A 19,125-nucleotide genomic window follows, 5' to 3' on the forward strand; every position below is an offset into this window, starting at 1 on the left:
AAGTAAAGCAGAGTTTCTCCGCATGCTACTCACGTTCTGCCTGTCACCGGTAAGGTGGGCAAACTCCACCATCTCGTTTCCAAACTGACTGAAAATTTGCACAAATTCCTGGAAGGTGCTGACTCTTTCCAGATGGTCGAGTGTAACCAGAACCTAAAGAGAGAAAAGATCAGAGAAGTGTGTGAACTGCGACATATGGTTGATGTTCTTCTAGCTCTTCTCTATCTTGCATTTCTTATCCGGCAGGATATCAGCAATAATTGCAGAAAACGTGTTCATATCCAAATAGAACATCCTTACATTACAACAGAACCAAGACAAAAGTCATTGGAATTGGGATGTGTGATATACATCTTATATTTCTGACAAAATCTCCAAAATCTCATCTTATATTTCTGCCAAAATTGGTTTTCTGCCAAATCTACAGAGATACAATGTGATGTCATTATGTCAGTGATATGCTCAAATTAAAACATTAGTTTGGGTATATTTCTAATCTACACTTTACTTTAAAAGCAGTCTATGTATATCTTCTAATGTAGCAGCAGAGGGTATGCTAGCTGGCAGCATGAACGCAGCAGCTTTTATCCATACAGACAAAGAGCGGGAAGAGATGTAATTGTGTTTGCCAGTAATAGAGAACAGTGGGCTGTCGACTGTCTGTCCAAAAGAGGCTAAGCAGTCATGATTAGTCCCCCTGTTTCCATTCTTGGCTTGGTTTACATCCATATCACGCTTCCTGGTTGAAAGCATAGCAAGGTAGAACACAGAGAGAAAGCATCCTGCTCTGGGTTTTTTTCTTTTTTTAGTGCTTCCCTTCAATAACGTCAAGAAAACTTTTTCGGAGAGCCAGGGCTTATCTCTTAGGGAATAAAGACTCAGGATTGATTTGTGTGTGTGTGAGTGAAAAACAGAGAATGAGTAAAAATAAGCTTATTCGTATCCTTACAGGCTGACGTATTACATTTGCGTGTCTCACCTTGTTGCGTGATGTGATTATCTGTTTGATGACGATGCGGTCAGCTAACACCAGGACTTTAGTGACTGAGGAGAGCAGCAGGCGGGCAGCTTTCACCATGCCGGTCCTGTCACTGAACACCGTGACACGTCCGTCCGACTGTGATGGCAGGGCTGAGCTGACATCTGTCAGCTGGGCTATGGCATCACCTGCAAGAGGAGAGAGAGGGGTCATTCTCACACATATGATCAGATATGAGTTATCTGAAGATAATTTATGTCCGGGATGTAAAGTGAACAAAACCACTTTTTTCCCTACCGCATCAGATTACTGAACCCCATACATGTGCACTCATTTCATAAAAGTTGAAATCGGCTTAACAACTTCCCCGCTGTGTGAAACTCACCAAGATCAAACACAAACTTCAAACGGGCCAATTATAGTGTCATTATAATAAATCAACCTCTGTTAAATTGTAACCATTTACCATTTATGAGGCTACGTTAGACGTGTGTCTCGAAGCAGATAATGATGGATTCCCGGTTTGATTTTATGCTTAGTAAAATCTTACAGACATATTAATAAGAAACAGTATTATTCATTTCTGCCCATAGAAGAATGCAGAAAGCAAATGTTAGCCTCACTTCTAAAGAAATGTATTTGAGGTTTCTTTAACAAGACAGAAAAGATACTTTAAAAGTCTGACAGTCGGGGGGCGCCGATAGCTCAGCGGCAGCGACAGCGCGCGTACCATGTTGTGAGGCTTTGCTCCTCGCGCGGGCGGCCCGGGTTCGCGTCCGGCCTGTGGCCACTTTCCCGCATGTCTCTCCCCACTCTCTCCCCCTTTCCGACTCTATCCTCTGTCCTCTCAATAAAGGCAAAAAGGCCAAAAATAAATCTTAAAAAAAAAAAAAAGTCTGACAGTCATCCAAAGTTTTGGATAACAGCCAGACAGGCAGAAGACGAGTCTTCTCCAAGCGGCAGCCCACAGGAAAATGAAGCCTGTGTAGAAGTTGCTCAAGTGTCTGCTTCAGGCAGGTTCAAAAGCACTGGAAGATGCACACGCAACAAATTTAAAAAAAAAAGATTTAAAAGCCCCCCCCCCACTCCCCCCCCCAATAGTAACCAATGGGTGACGTCACTCAGGCTTCATCCTCCCAGACCATGAATGAGAGTTTCAGTATTGCATGATTACTCTGACGGCTCTGTGTAGAGCTGGAGGATATGGTGGAGCAGATCAATCAGGCAATCAATTCTTATTGTAAAAGAGCCAGATCACAAAATAAGACCTAAAGGTTTGATCATCTTTTTGATCAGAACCCTGATGAAATCAAACAGAATTGATTATCCATTGATAATTTTCTAAACGTGTTCCTCTACTCTTAAAAAAAACGGATGCAACACAACAGTAGTATATTCAGCACAGTTGTATGTCAGCTGTGGCATCCTAACCTAAATACTACTGGCATACTTCCTCAGTGATTTCAGCAATTTTAGGGGGGAGACAACCGACCCCATCAAGGAATACAGAGTTCAATTTCCTCTTTTCAGACTTGCTGATGCTAGCCCCAAAATGGGGAGAATACAGTGTTTAAAGCTGAAAGTGTTTCATTAAAATGGAACCATTGGAGAGCAAACTGTCTCGTGTTGAGAGCAGGAGGATCTGGGAGAGAAATCTCAGAGACAATAAAAAAAAAAAATAAGAGCGCTCAGAGCGGAGGGGGAAGGGGTAGATAGCTCACTCTCTATCTGGCCCTGCAGCTTGGCTTTCTATTTGGTTTGGCTGGTCCTTTAAAAGAAGCAGCACTGACAAACTGATTGCATCCGACAGGCTGCTTTTCAGAGCCAGTCCTGCTCACCAGTTCAAACATCTAGGCCTGGCTCAAAAATAACACTGCTCCAACCCCTCAATGCAACAAGGGTAAAAATACTGAGAAGTCAACACTACCTGCTGAATTTTAGGAAATGGATGGTGGGGACTGCGTTATACATCTGAAATTTCAAATAGAGCAATCCCACTAAGTGATTATATATACTCAATGCTCGCTGTATCGTTCATTTAATGCAGAGAGCAGTTTTGTTCCATCGTAGAAAATCATATATCAGATGCAGTGGATCCAGTTTGTCAGTGTATTATTAATTTATTATTCATAAGAAGAGTGAAAGGCAGATTCTTGATGTGATGATGCAGAGCTTGCAGGCAGTCAGTCAATCTTGTCAGACTCAGTGGATGGTAATGTCTGTCTTTATCTTTTAAGGATTGGCACCAAATCTGGTATAGACTCCGTTTTCCCTTCAGGGTGAATCATATTAAGTACACTTCTCATCTAGCGCCACTTTTGTTGAAGATTTGGAATTTTTTTCAGACATTTCTTTGTGATCGCATATCTAAAACTGTTCTACAATCAGCCTCGGCTTTGTCTTTAAGTGCTAATTAGCATTCTCACAATGCAAAACCACGAGGATTGGTAAGCATTATCCTTACTACACATTAGCATGACAGCATTTGCCTTAAAGCACTGAGCTGCGAACAGTAAAGCACAGGTGTTTCTATATCACACATACAAACCACTATGTTTTATTGTTGAGTTTTACTCACTCAGATATGTTTAACAGTTTAGATGGGCAAAGAAAAAGTGTCCAACAACTTCTCCAGCTGTTCTTCATTTTTTTAAGGCTATGTATGCATTTATGCAGTAGTAGAGGACCCCAGCTGCAAATGTGTATTCACAATGCTCACACCTCAAAAACAAGTGCCCCATCTTGTGCGTACACGAGCCAGTCCGATGTTTCTTTACTGGCGTACACAAGCCTTGATTGAGCATGAATAATCACTGCATCTGCTGTTCACCAACAACAGTTGGATGGACCTCCTGTGTCCCTTAAAGCTTTGTAACCGCAAACCTACTGAATGTATTAATATGACAATTGGCTTCTAAATGCATCCATTTAAAATTTGTCTCACATTTTCTTTTCATTTCAACTTTTCAAACGGAGCCGTAACCCCAAAGCAGAGGTGCCAAACCAGACCGTGAATCTATACAAATCATTTTACCCGTAGTGTCAGATTACAGTTGGATCTGTTTGTTGACATTACTAACGTTGTTTCCTCCAGTCTAGCTCCTTCTTGTGTTGGGCTCATTCCCAGATGTCTGCTAAATTAAACTCTAACATTGTAAACAATACCCTTGTAACACATTAGTCTCCATGAGCCACTGTGTAAAAGAGAAGCCAACAGTAATTATGACTTTTTTCACTCTTGGATAAAACTTCTAATTGGACCAAAATATAGACGCGTTGGTACAAAGCTATGAGCCTCCATCAGCCCAGCTTTGTAAAGTTGAACCTGTTGTTCACGTGTTCATAATCAAAACACTCGGGTAGTGTTTGCTTTGCAGTTTGATGTTATTTTCACCCAAACTTCTACCTGATCTTGGATCCTTCTCAGGGAGAAAGAGGAGGTGAGATGGCAGCACAGAGATGTGACAATGAGATTAAGTCAAAGAGACAGAGACGGATCTAGCACAAATTGCCTTCACTGACCTGCCTCAGTGGATCTCTCAAATGTTCAGATGATGGGTAGCATCTAATTAAACTAGTGCTTTCAGCCTGCCTTTACTTCATTCATTAAAGCACACAAGGCTGACGTCTGATTAAAACTCACCCTGCAGCGAGGAGTTACAGAGAAATGTCAATTCTCCACTAACTAGCCTCTCTTTCTCCTGGAGATGTTAAACTCCAAAATGTCTTTTCATCCTGGAAGAAGACTCCATCAGGTTGTAATAAATGTTCTGGGTCAAAACGGGATACATTGTATTTTTTTTTTTTTTTTTTTTTTTTTAAATCAGGGAACAGTTGGACAGTGTCTGTCAGAAGAAGTGCAAAAGAAAACTGTGAAAACACCTCAATGAGAGCAAAAAGAGAAACAGGATGAATTAGTCAGTGGGCCACACACACACACACACACACACACACTTTGTCATCAGTTGTTATCCTCCTCCCACAAGCTCTTTGTCTGAGTTTTAGCCATCTTTACAAATCAACGCTTCATGCAGATTAAACACTTTGTTTCACACGCCGGTTGCCTCTGAACATAAACCTTTTATCACGCCGCTGTGTCTAAATGCTTATCCAGTGAGATATTGCTTCCTGTATGCTCCGTAGAAGGCTAAATAAGGTGCTTGTTCTGCTTGATGACTACGTTTGCGGATATAAAAAGGAGTGTTCCACCAAGCAAAGTGACAACAAATCTCCAAACAAAGAACGGTAAGAAACTTCAGATGTTCAGGAAGATCGAGGTTGATACGTTGACTTCTGACAGCATTTAAACTTCAAAATGTTACAAGAAAACACAGAGGGGGAAAAACGTCTGACACAACTGTCACTTTGCTTTTCTCAGTCTCAATAAAAAGCTGACAGTCCCTGCAAGAGTGATGCACACGTTGGAGTTTACTCGCATTGCTTGTCACAATTTCTAGCCCTCCTACAACCCTCTGTGCTGCCGTCTCTCACCGTCGTCTAGCGTTTTACACTTGACGTATCCACTATCCACACATCGCAAGCCTCTTTCAGCACACACTGGGTGAGCTACAAACACCGCAGCATAGACTATCTCCACAACTCAATGCTTTTAAGATGGTGGAAGGCTGCAGAAATTCAGTCATGGAGATAAATAAATAATATTAAAAAAAAAGCCAGCAGATTCAACAGTTGAAAAAAAAAGTGAAGGTCCTGACCTCAAGCTAAGAAATATTTCTCAATGGAACACAGAGGCAATTTATTTGGCAGTGAATATCAGCAAAACTACGGCTTAAATCTCCCCAGCAGCCCGATGCAGAAAGTATCCAGCAGCCTCCTATCAGAATCTATTATGATGGGCTTTTCAAGCCAGCACGGACACATTCTCTCTTTACTTCTACACGGCACCCCTGGGTGACGAAGCACTTTTTAAAAGCCTTAACTTCCAGCCTAATAACAACAATGTCTCTAGAAAACTCTAGAGGTCCTCTGCTTTAATATCTTCTGACAGCCTGAGTGTTCAGACAAATCGAAATTTGTTCAAATTCGATAACGCTGTGAAGCCTGAAGGTGAGGTTTGACGTTTTATTAAAGTGTCACTGCTTGGCGTAAAATAAACACAACCTCTTTAATTGAATTAAAGATAATGTATCAGCCCAATGCCTTGGGAAGGAACACACTGAAATAACTTTTCAACATCAGTCTCATCTCATCAGACAGCGTAACAGTCAAAGTGTTGCATCTAAGTGCAGCACTTCCATGAAATAACAAACACATGAGAAGGACTAACCTGCTCGACGGGCCTCAAAGCAAGCTTGACCCATCTCATCCTTTAACTCCTGGTTCTCAGTGGCGATGGCCTCCCCAACAGTGACAAAGCGTCCGACAGCCACACTCACTGCCTGGCCCACTCGGTGAATAGCAGCCAGTGTGCGCTCTGACTTCTTTGGCTTGTCTTTATGGTTGATCAGTGTGGTGATCTGCAGGGAGGAATGTAGAAAAAAAAAAAAAAAAAAAAAGAATTAGTAGGAAGTGTGCTACTTAACACTCTTTCAAATCAAAATTGAAGTGAATGTTCATAAAAATTCAGGCAACACAGCAGCAACAGATTTCTTCTAAACTGTCAAAACATGTCTGAACTTGCAAAGGTTTTACTGCCCAACATGGTTACAAACAAGCTAAAAGTCTATAAATAATCCTGAAACAAAACAGCTGATATGTCTATCTATCTATCTGGTTCTTTTAATTTCGTATTACTATTGTTTACAAGGATTAAAAATGAACAAAAGCAAAAAAAATGCACATTTAATTAGCAGTCATCAGAGAATGTTTTGTTTTATGAGCAAATGTTTTTTTTTTTTGAAGAGGTCAAAAAGCTCCATTAGCACTTGTCATATCAATCAATCTTTATTTGCATAATGCAACTTCATAACAAAAGTTACCTCTAAAAAGGTTACAAAAAGTTAATTAATTTTACAAAAGAGCAGGTAAATAGACCTTACTCTTTACGTTATTTCAAAGACCCAACATTAATCCAACATGAGCACAGCACTTGGCAACATTTAGACTGATGCGATTCATCAGGGTCATCTTGAAATAGATTGCAAAACAAACAAGATAACCAATCAAATACACCCATGCATACCTATGAGCCAATGTAAAAGCTACTGTAAGGAAATTTCATTTTGTGTCAATCTCAGCAAACCCTGTGGAAAGAGTAAAATTGAAAGTCGTTGCTAAATATCATTTGAGTCAACGGATCACTCAGTGGGAAAAATAAAAAAAGGCTGTTTTCAGCAACATGGTGTCAATCACATTAAAATGTCTATATAGAAATAGTGAACCAGGCTGTTGATGGTTCTGTTTGTTTTACAGTGATATAAAAGGTGTAAGTCTGTTTTCTTAAAGGGATACTTCACTATTTGCATGAAGCTTTGTATCATTAGAAACATGGTAGTAGTGTTGAATGGTCGTGAATTAAACCCTTACTTTGCTCTGAGACGAGAAAAATATGTTTTTCTTTGCCTGGAAGTTTTCTTCATGTGATGCAATATGACGCTTTTTGCATCACATGAAGAAAACGTTCAAGCAAAGAAAAACACATTTTTCTCGTCTCAGGACAAAATGAGGGTTGGACTCACGACCATTCAACACTACGACCATGTTTCTAATGATACACAGCTTCATGCAAATGGGTGAAGTATCCCTTTAACAAGATTTTAAAACTCCTCATAGGGGCTTAAAGTCCTCAATATTTTTCGGACACAAAAGCACGTGTTAGACATTTGCTTATCTTGAATCATTCCTTCTTGTATATCAGTGAAAAGCATGCAGTGCTTGTTCTGACACTGAAATAACACCTTTGATAAGAGAGCATGTTGAGTCTGCAGCACACACTCCCTTTGCTTATCAGGAGAGTCGCTACAATTGGAGATAACATTTTGGAAAACAGCATGTGGGAGCCTGCTGCGTGCGTCAGGAAGAGGTACCCTATCACCCAAATCCCCAGCCCAGTGTTTCAGAAAGGAACACCTACAAGCATAGCAGATGGTCCAGTAGATGCACGTGTGTCTTTCTCTGACATAAACTGGACCCCTGGGTGCACTGAAACACTCACACACAGATCTCAGGTGGGGGCACTTAATGGTAGATGAGGATATCAATTATGAATAGGTACCACAAATTATCATCAATTATTTATTTATTGTTTATGCTTTCTCCAGCTGTTATCGCGCGTGTGTGTGTGCGTGTGTCTGTCAAGCATTTGGGTCAGAGGGTGGTGGGTGGTGATTTTAATTGGTCCACCGCTGCAGGTGGTCTGTGCGGGGAAACTTTGAGAGTGAAGTCTTTGTGGGTTACACAGACCATGCTGCTTCTGCTGAGCTCAGGTGACTGTTTGAACGAGCAGAATCGTGACAGAGGGATGTATCACCGCACAAATTAGCCAGCACATTACTAAATTATCCCTCAGGTGACACGGAAAACCTGTGCTCAAACATGATGGGGAGGGTTTTGTCATCTAAGGCCTTGGCTTGATTTGTAATTTCAAAAAATAAAAGTTGGCTTGGTTGATACATTTTTTGCCAACTGCCTCTTTGATTTAATAATTACCTTTACTTCTAAATTCAGCCTTACACTGTATGTGACCACCAAAGGAAGCTTTCTGTGATTCCTCTTCTGCAGATATCTTGTTGATAAGTTGCGTGTGCTGCATCAGCAAACAGTGATAAGTTGTGCTCACACAAGGCTGGGGTAAAAGGGGATTCATTTAAGAGATCTTTTTTTTATATAACCAACAGTCGGACCCTCTAAATTGAGATCCATCCATAACATGTCCCAGATTATCGTCATGACTTTCTCAAATATTGTCATTTAAGATCCCTCACCCGATAGCCGAATGTGCTCGTGGAAATTGTATTTATTGTACAATAGCTACATTCCAAATATGCAGCAATGCCTTCATAATAGTGGTGATTTTTCAGGGTAAAATCACGAGTTATACACAGTTAAGGAGACTCACTCCATCTCACTTGTATCTGCAAATCAAACTGTTATTCCGGCGTGTCTGCTGGTATTATGAGTCCAAACACACAGTTGTAGTTATTAATTATTAATGCCAAAAAATAGTGAAGTGCTGTAAAAGTGCAAATAGTAGGGCTAAACGATTATACCTCTGATCAACATCACAATAAATTAAACATTTTACCTTCATTACGAAAAATGAACTGTTATTTTGTTTTTGTTTTTTGCCCTCTTTTGCAAATATATAAACTATTAAAGCTGGGACATTGCTTCTCATGAAAGAATGAATATTTGATGAACTATTTTGTGGTTATTTATTAAATATTTCAAACTGAAATCAAAAGCATTGCTTGGAATGAAAACACCACATTTTAATTTTTAAAGAAGAAATGAACTTTTTTGTTCGTTTCTTTTTTGCTCAGTGTCGTCTTCCCTAAAGAAAAAATGTGTCCAAACGACTGACGCTGCTTCCATGTCGCAGAGAGGACGTATCGTGGCGTGACTCTGCCCTGAAAATAATAGACATGGGCAAGATTACATCAGTTTGAGGTTCTGAATGTCGGTTTCGAATAATTTCCCAGCATGAATCTCATACTTAACCTAAGGGGGGCTATAATGCTGCAACAAATCATTCCTTAGTCTTAATGCCACAGTAACAAATGTGAACTCAGCTCTTCACATCATACATCACCCATTTGACAGTTCAACATCACTGAGTCTCATAGTTTTGACCAAATGATTTAAACAGGCTCGCTATGTTGAGCAGATCTGGTCATTTTGAAGAAATGACAGAAAGATGAGCAAACTCCAGTGAGAAAACCTCGTCTTGATGGTCTCAGATTCTCTTTTTTATTTTCTTCCTTTAGATTGTTTTTTTTCTCTCTCTCTCTCTTCATCACCATTATTCTGTAGCAGGGTCCTAGCCCCCAGAGTGCTCAGCGCTCACACAGCATTTCTTTTGTTCAGGCACTATATGCATCATCTTTTATCTCAGTATTAAAGCTTCCTCTCCTGGGAGCTCTGTGTTTTTCAATGACTCATCCACACAAAGCAGGCTACTCCGTGGAGAGCACAAACTGGCTGGACATTACGCAGCCTAACAGAAGGAATTAGGGCAACGTGACACATGATTCAGAAGTACGTCACAAAGCAGACTTGTTGTCCAATGTCTGATGCCATTCATGTTACACAACAGACCTGATAAACACTTCTGGGACTAAAAGTTAAGGTCCCTAGCCACTGAAGATTTGTTCCAAAAATTTTCTAAAGGACTTTCAGTTTTTTTTATGTACACAATGCAATGTTTTTAAAGCATGCATGCAGTGAAAGAGCTGATTGTTTTTACAGGGTGCCTGCGGCAAATTGTGACACTCGTCAACTCTGGCACTCATCCAGAAACCAGTGTTTAAAGGGGTGGGTGAGGGCAGACGATAGGAACTAGGTCGCTGAGTGTTTGCATGTGTGCAGGTAAAGAAACACAAGCACCTTTCAAGAAGAACTGTGAGGCTCACAGAGAAGAAGAGCAGAGAGCAACAGAAAGTGGCAGAAAGAGATTGAGGAGCCAAACCAAACAAGGTCAACAGATCTTCCTTGTGTGAAAAAGTCTCCTCCACACTGTCGCAGATGAAGTCAGTTTAACAAGTTCAACACAGTGCGTGAGAAAGACAAACAAAAAGTGGAAAAAAAGTCTCTACATGAACAACAAAAGAGCGACGGGGGGGGGGGGGGGGGGGAGAGAGTACACACTGCCTGGGATTTCCTCCACTAGGGATTTCTAGGTGGGGACATTACTGGGCCGTGCAAACAGGAACAGAACAGGAGGAGAGAATAATATTGATACAGTGCCATCGTAGAAGAGAGGCCACGTTGTTTGTGTACAAAAGGAACTCCATGGTTTCATGGACAGAATGTGTAACTTATTGGGCTGAAACTTGTGATCATTTCCATCTACTGATAATTGTGTGGATACATTTTAGTCTATAAAGTTTAAGACAGTTAAAAAACAGCTTTGTGTCTAAAAAACAGCATCCAAAATAGTGTCTTCAGTTTCCCCATTTTGCAAACTGTTCAAAACGAAAGACAAAAAGACGTAATACAGTACTTAAGAGCAGGAAAGAAGCTGGACGAAGCCACATTTTAACATTTTGCCTGAAAAATCACCAAAACTCACAAAGGCCTGTTTCATTTCTTTTGATCGACTTATTAATTATTAAATGAAGTTCTGGTTCTAGGTATTAAGGGATGTTTACATTTGTATATATATAATCTGTTAAGGAATCTGTATCTCAATTAAGGACTGGAGTTAAACTGATCCAGAGTTTTTCAAAACCATGGCACAATCACCAGAGCCGATATTAGCATATCAAGTGACTACCTGTAATGGATAATTTCATCTCAGATATGTGCCGATATCACTACATTAATTAACCAGTCAAGAGCATTTCATTGTATTAGTCTAGCAGCAAAGTGTGCTGTATGGATTACAGCAAGTATGAAGTATTATAGTATATAACTCGGATCAACACAATACATGTGTCTATCTTTCTCTATAGATTGTTCCAAGTACATACACATAGATCCAAGAAAGATATCGGCCGATACATATGTATCTGATTTTTTCTCACCCTAATATCAATGCCGGGCCCGAAAAATCAAATCACTTATAAATGACTGAGACTACAAATGAACTGACATGAAAGCTTTCACCATTGACATTTCAACTGATAAATTTACAGTATTGAGGTCCAAGACTCAGCTTCTCTCCCTACTGAAAGCAGCTTAGTCATTAAAGCCGCCATCAGTCCTGAAGGTTAGGAGTGCACTGCGTGTTTCACTCATTGGTTATCTCTCTTCTCATTGCATTCTTCATCTCTGTTTCTCACACACCCTCCTCCCTGCTCTATGTCACTGTGCTCTGCTGCACTCCATCAGTGTCTGAATGCCAATGAGCCGTGCCAACAGAGCCGCATCCGGCCCAGAGTCTCCAAACCCCACCAAAGGATTTACACGATAAGCAAACTGTGAAATAAGCACAAACGTTGTTTTAGCAGCAAAGTTAGACCTCCAAGTGATTTGTGTATCGACAGGGTTAGCCGAAACCCTTCCATGACCTATAAAAACTTCACTCCTTCCTGATTAGTTTGTCTCTGGTTTTGTTTCAGCCTGTAAACAAAGGAGTTTGTGATTCATTTTATTCTTTCAAAAACAGAGAAAGGTTTAAAACTCTGACTTCGCTGACTTGGAAGAAAACAAAAGATGTCAAATTCACTGCATTTCCTATTAGTTTTTAAAAAATGAAACAACATAAAGTGACCCCTATAACTCATATGCGTATACTGGTTTCCTGTTATATTTAGAGGCCTTTTGCAGGCAAAGATGAAAATGGGCTGAGACCATGATAAACACCCTTCTTAGCTAATTGCAGTCAAGGAATGCTTTTGTGTGCGGTTATTCTTCAAAAAAAATGTTTTTTAAACCTTCTCTCTCCATGATTTCGATTTCTTTGTTTGCTTTCCCCTACTGTACTGAATAAACATTTCAAATCAATGCGCTTTATTCAGTCTATTTTTTTTTCTTCAGTCTATTACAAAATTTCCAGTCATTTTTAATCTTGTCATCTATACTTGCCTTATTTTAAAACACTCTACAGAGTCTCTATAGAAATCTAGGTTTTTTATAATAATCATTTTATCTCAGGGCTTGAATGACTAGTCGTTACTACTCTGACTGCTGTGTGCATGATCTCTCTGCCTCACTCGAACATTAACAGAGCAGACTGTCCATCCTCTTCTTGTTAATCTCTCCCCTGCTACACAACCAGTCATCCTCTTCTCACCTTTTTTGTTGTAATAATTAGGAGGATGATTACAAGGCCATTGAAAACGACAAACAGCTCACTCGCAGCAAACCAATACACAAAAAACGGAGCCCACTCATTGGTTAACAGGAAATCTACACTAAGACCTCAAGGACATCGTGACTGAGAATAAATCAGGGAGTAACAAAAGCTGGAAACATTTGTGGCTGCTTCCCATGGATACTCACTGGGTTTCACTGAAAGGCTGACGTGACTGTGCTCAGAGAGAGTTTGGAGTCATGGAGTCATCCTTTATCCCTGCTTACTGTCCTCTGTCCTGAGTATTGGATTGTGCAGTTGTAACGTTGTGTGGATAAAGTTTTCCGTTTCTTGTCTTATTCAGACTTCTGAGTCAAAAAATACTTTTGTTAACACCTAAAGACTAAAGACTGGCTGTTTAGTTGAGATAAGAAACAGAATCCATGCAAAGCGATATTATCACATTCAGACATGAGATGGAGGATTTCAACATGTCGAAAGGATTGCGTGAAAAAAACAAAGAAGAAACACTGTCAGTCTATCTTAAGTGACGGCTCAGCAGGAAGTAAATGGATGGTAGCTTTTGAAAAGTGTAACCGAGAAGGAGAGAAACAAAACAAAGAATTCACCAACTATCAGAAGAAACTAGCTCAGCTATTTATTCTTTTCCCTCCCAACATTTGGCTTGAGGTTGGGTTAGGTTGTTATGCACATCCCAACAAGCATGCATAAGTACTAATACTATTAGGTCCAAATTATTGTCTTTGACACGCCGAGGTTAACCCCCCTTCTCTTTGCCATAGCTACAGTCTGTGTCACTCTATGCAGATGACCTGTTGCTCTTACATCCCAAGACAGCCATCCCACATAGTTTAAAAACTCTAAAGACCTTTGGTACATTTTCTGGGTCTGAACTTAACAAAAAGTGAAAAGTGATTGCTATATTTGGTATACCTGAAGCTGGCAAAAATAATTCAGCAAAACAAGCAAAGCAAAACTCATTTACCTTTCTGATAGCCTGTCAGAGAACGCTTTCAGTGTGGAAGAAACTTTTGCCTGCCTTAACTACTATATGATTACATGATACAATGTAAAGTTTATTCTTTTTTTATATAAAGAAAAGAATAAACTAGCTTATTTGGCCTGTTAATATGAAAGAGAAAATCTTATTTTGGTATCCTCCTATTCCTGTACGCCTCAGATTGGCACTTTCATTACAAAAAACCCCCCAAACATCTACAGCATATGGACCGCTTGTTTAAAATAAACAGGAAAAACAATACTTCCAGGTCTCATTTCAGCCCATTACAGCACAAAGGGATCACTGTTGTGGGGAGAATAGCACCCAAAGGAACACTGAATGTTTGTCTTCTCTTGGAGGTGTACGCTGAAGAATCTGAACTGTGAGTTTCTGTTCTCTGTGCTCTTTATTGATGCAGGGAGAGACGTGGCTGTATGTTCACTGGGGACATTAAGTGAAGAAAAAAAAAAGAAACTTAAGAGGAAAGGGATGAAAGTCGGAGTGAACATGCACTTTAATGGGGGAGCAGATTCCTTCCAAATTGGCTACAAGCAGACGGGGGTTTCAATGCTACCCTGCTCGAAAGCCAGACTGTAGAGGCAGATAAAAGCGAGGATACAGACGGACAAGGAGAGGTGAAGGAAGTAAGAGAATAAAGAGTAGGATATGTCCCATCTATAACACACTTTAACTTGTCTTGTTCTTTCCTCCTTGTAGCATCTTTCACTTCTTTTAGAGCCTCCGTCTTCACCTTCATCCATCTCTCCTCTAGCAGTCTTCTTTGTGTCGGGATTCAAGTCTGTCCCCAGAGCAACACTGCAGTGGTGGAGTAAAGTGTGTTATAACACTAGCAGCTTGTGATTTTTAAGCCTATACCCCTTTGGGGTATACTGTAAAAAGCATGTGCATAGAAGAAAAGCAGAAAAAAAACAGAGCTGCTGCACTGTCTCACTCTTTCACTAACACTCATAAATCAAAAAAACATATGACCTTTCATGAAATCATTTATCTTACAGGGCAAATTTGAAGTTGATAAAGCACATGTTGTTGACAAATTGGTCCAAACGAATATCGATAGTTTTCTGGACACAAAGTTTTACTCCAGTCTGCCATTACTGAACAAAAAACATCAGGAAAACTTACTGGGCCTGTTGCCAATTTACATCCATATCCAGCCATGATGAGGGACGCTCTCATCAAGCATAGTCGAGCTACCAAAAGCCACACTCCAAAGAGTAAGAGAGGGAGGGGATGGGAGCATAATGGAATGTTTCAGGTAGACTTTGCAGCAGTTTTATTTAGCATAAAGACTGAACTGAACTACATGTATATGTAGTCGTGACTGGTCAAGCGTTCTTTAGGTATGTTAGACATAATGTACCTGCAAAGACATCCCACCCACACACACACCTGCTACCAGGAAAAGACAACATGTCATCCCAATGCTTGTTGCCATACAAAAAGTTTCAGCATGCTGTCCTCTCAATCTTGTCTTTTAAGACCTCAGATCTTAATCAAAAGTTGGAATCAATGTAGACTCCCCACTAGAACAACTAGAAATAGCAGCCTTAAAGACAGGGCTGCATTATATATATAAAATTTTATTTATTTTTTATGTTGTCGCAACATGAACAGGTACAATAAGACAGCTTACACTTAGTATTTACACTTAGCAATGCACACTGTTAGCTGGCCAGATGAAGAACTAGCTAGCATTAAGATCTGATTCATGTCTGTCAATGAGTGTTGGATGCGAGGTTAGCTAGAAAAGCCAAACAAGAAGAGAGGAGGTAAAAAATGTGGTTGAAAAAAACAGCTCCTCTGCTACTTGAAGTTATTTTGGATTCAGGAGAGTCGACTTGATTTACACACATCTAATGTTTGAAAGATGAGCAGAAGAAAGAAAGACACAGGAACTGTAGCTTTTGATATCAACACTTAAATCCACATGGGGATACTGAAGAAAGCTATTGCACATTTAAGCTTTTTTTCACATCACACGGGCCTACTTTAAAGCTCACATTTTAGTAAAGCCAACTTCGCCATCTATCTATTTTTGTCTCAAAGCTATCTAGCTGAAACTTCCCCAAGTTAAAGATAGAGAGTGCAGTGATTTGGCAGAGGTATCTGTGTCCCTTTAGGGTGATTGAACATAGATGGTTTTATCCAGCATGTAAGATAATTCCAGGAAAAAGATCAGGGTGTGCCTATACGAGCACAAGATGACAAGGGATAATACCAGCTGATAGTCTAAGACTGAAGCAGAGGGTGGAGAAGAAGGGCATAAAGGAGGTGATGGAGGACGAAAGACACGGGCAAGTAGCCAACAAACTGATTAGCTGTCTTGTTCACTTGTGCGTAAAAGGAAAAGCTTGAGTATGAGTCTATATGCCTGCAAGAATTTCGTGATTACACTTTATCTGAAGCTTGAAGAGAATGATGCTTTAATATTTCAGATATCTTTAAATTCCTACTTAACACAGCAATAGTTTCATAATCATACGTTGCAATGGATTCTAAAAAGACTCTTAAAAAAGTGGAGCATGTAGCCGATAAAGAGTTAAAAATGAAAAGATGCACATTTAGGATCTTAGTAAATATTGGCCTTCAGGGACGCTGCCACCAGCTAGTGGTTATGTTGGACGTGCCATGTAGGGAGACTATAGTCCTCGTCACAGCACCCGTGGGTTTCAATCACAGCTCCGCCCCTTTGCTGCATGTCATCCCCCTAATCTCCCCTCCAAGTATTTACTGTCTTCCACTAGCTCTCCTATCCAATGAAGTGAAAAAATGGCCCAAACAAGTTAGACTTCAACTCACCAGGTGCCAGTCGAAATATTACTCTGAATGAGTGCCATAGTTGCTTTGCATGTAGACATTTAAAAAGATGGTCAAATTACAATTACATGGACTCAATCTATATAGATACAGAGTTATCATAACTAGTAGAAAATCTTGTTTAAAAAAATAACCCTGCTAATTTAAGAGTTTAAGACCTTTCCTTGAGGTCAGGTTTTGTTAATATTGTGAGAATTAGTATGTTCAGTATCATTCTGAGTGAGAGGAGGATACAGAAGCATTGTAATTTAAAATACTCATTACAATCAGTACATTTTCAGGGCATTAAAAACCATTTGGAGAGGTTAGTGATAGATATGATAGTTAGTGGTTAACTGACAAATGCCATTGTCTCTCCTCATATCATTAGTAATTACATTTCTACCAAAACAATATCATCGATGGCCTAAACTTAATTCCCAAGGCAGCATAAAGGATACGTTTTCTGTGACTATTCTAAGGACTGGTTCGTGGAATTGATTGCTTCATTCTTGTGACTGATAATCAAGCATAACCACTCTCAATTCGCAGCAAACCGTAAACATAGTGGGGGAGAAAGAAAGCAGGTCGCGTAACCAACAGAAGTTTACAGCCAGTGAGACAGACAAGCAGGCGGACACTGATGGAGGTCGACACTGAGAGTTAGTAGAGGTTTACGCAGGCTTGCAGACACAGAGACAAAGGCTGACAGAAAGGATGACCTGAACTGTACAGAGGCAAGCAGCTGAATGAGTATGGAGGTTGTTTTTTTTTTTTTTATCAGATTGTATTCCATCTGAGTTGTGTGAGAAAAGGGCAGAGTTTGGCCTTCAAGCTTTGGCTACGCTGACATTTGAATATGTGGACAGGCAGACTGAAACCAAAGCAAACATCGGGTAGAAAAGTGCTGCATAAACTACAACTTCACTTCAATCCCTCGTGATTTAGCAAGCAAACGTCTGCTCAGGTTAGCCTCATTCATGTTCCACGTGCCACCACGAGAAATCCTCAAGTATTTGACACGGTTCATATTGGCAGAGAAATATTTCACACCATTTGCTCCATTTTCTCCCTTTCTAAAAAGGTAGAACTTCTTACTTTGAATTTTCTCAAGTTAGTGGCATGATGAAATATGCAACCACCCTTACTGTTACAATAACAATTGTGTCTCCACTTGCATGCTGCCCAAAAAAAAAAAAAAAAAAAAATGGCCACACAAGCATTGCTGTCTAACGAGTATGTCAGCAGATACAGTATTGGGGCCCTGGGCTCAAATCCAAAACATTATGCCAAGCCAGTGCTGCGAGGCAATACAACAGTGCAATCTCTCTGAGCAACATTCCACTGTCAACATTATTCAGTGAATGAATAAGTTCTGTTATTTATATGTTTACAGAACCGCTTACTCCAGACTTTCTTTTTACGTATATTTTGTAGCAGCGTGCTGTGTAGGTGTCCACCTTGATTTATGGAATAGTTGTTAAGATGACTCAAACATGCTCCTCACTCCCTTTGACCACGAAGGCATGCCAGAGATGTATCAGTTATATAGTGCAAGAGTAGAGAAAAGACATCCGCGGAAAGAAGCATGCACGCACGCACACACGCACCCACAATTTGACAGCAGTCAACCGAGCACAATACAGCTTTTCATTCCTTTTTGCTCACATAATTCTCTGGATAGTAGGTTGAAGGGAGGGGGAGAAAGACTCAGACAGACAAAGGGAAAGTCAGGGGGAGGGGGTCAACCAAGGAGAGGAGCGATGTGCCCTGAACACAACATGACCGTCAGGTCAAACTCCCTCTGGCGGTCTGAACAGTTCACATGCCCCTCCTGCAGTGTACCTGGGGAAGCATCTAGGAATATACTGTGCAGGTCAGCTTCGGAAACAGTATTTCCTGAGGCGCTGGCACACCTGGGCCCACATTTAGGGATTTTCACAAACTGCTGCTTTTTTTTTTACTCTTTGCATCAACATCCACTTTACTATGCATGCCTTCTCATTCATGATCAACGCCTCTGCTCTGCACTCTTGTTACTACCAAGATTAACTGTTCTTCTTTGACGCAAGCAGACCCACTGGCACATCTTTGTTAAGGTTTGACTCAGATGCAGTGCCAAGATATGAATTCTGTTTAATTTAATTTAAACCTGAATTAGTTACAACTCTTTCCCTTCCTTATATCACTTTCTATCGATTTCTATTTAAGAAGTTTACCGTAAACATACAATACCAAGACAGATAGAATTCCTCTGCTGAATTTTAATAATTTGTTGAAACACTCTCAAAGCAAGTGGCTTTTAAAGTGCAAAAACACTGTGGTGTTGACCAATGTTTCCATTATTGAAAGAGTTTATTTTTCTATTAGGCTGGAACTTTCAGCCTAATCCCACTTTTTCTGTGTTTTTTTAAAAGATTTATCAGTCCCAATATGAAAAGTTGTGAAAACAAA

The 19,125-nt window shown here is 40.1% G+C and overlaps 1 protein-coding gene across 3 annotated transcripts in view; it reads right to left on the bottom strand.

Annotated features, from left to right (window-relative positions):
* The window catches only part of ctnnal1 (catenin (cadherin-associated protein), alpha-like 1), a 53,172-nt gene that overhangs the window by 15,984 nt on the left and 18,063 nt on the right, over window positions 1-19,125 (bottom strand). For all 3 annotated transcript variants that reach the window (XM_079367456.1, XM_079367455.1, XM_079367454.1), the window contains 3 exons: window positions 6,267-6,456; window positions 980-1,167; window positions 34-153 (listed from right to left, as the gene is read on the bottom strand). In XM_079367456.1, the coding sequence (XP_079223582.1) occupies window positions 34-153; window positions 980-1,167; window positions 6,267-6,456 (498 nt within the window). The remainder of the gene's footprint in view (window positions 1-33; window positions 154-979; window positions 1,168-6,266; window positions 6,457-19,125) is intronic.

Source organism: Symphodus melops (assembly GCF_947650265.1).
Source record: "Symphodus melops genome assembly, chromosome: 18".
Classification (NCBI taxonomy): Eukaryota; Metazoa; Chordata; class Actinopteri; order Labriformes; family Labridae; genus Symphodus; species Symphodus melops.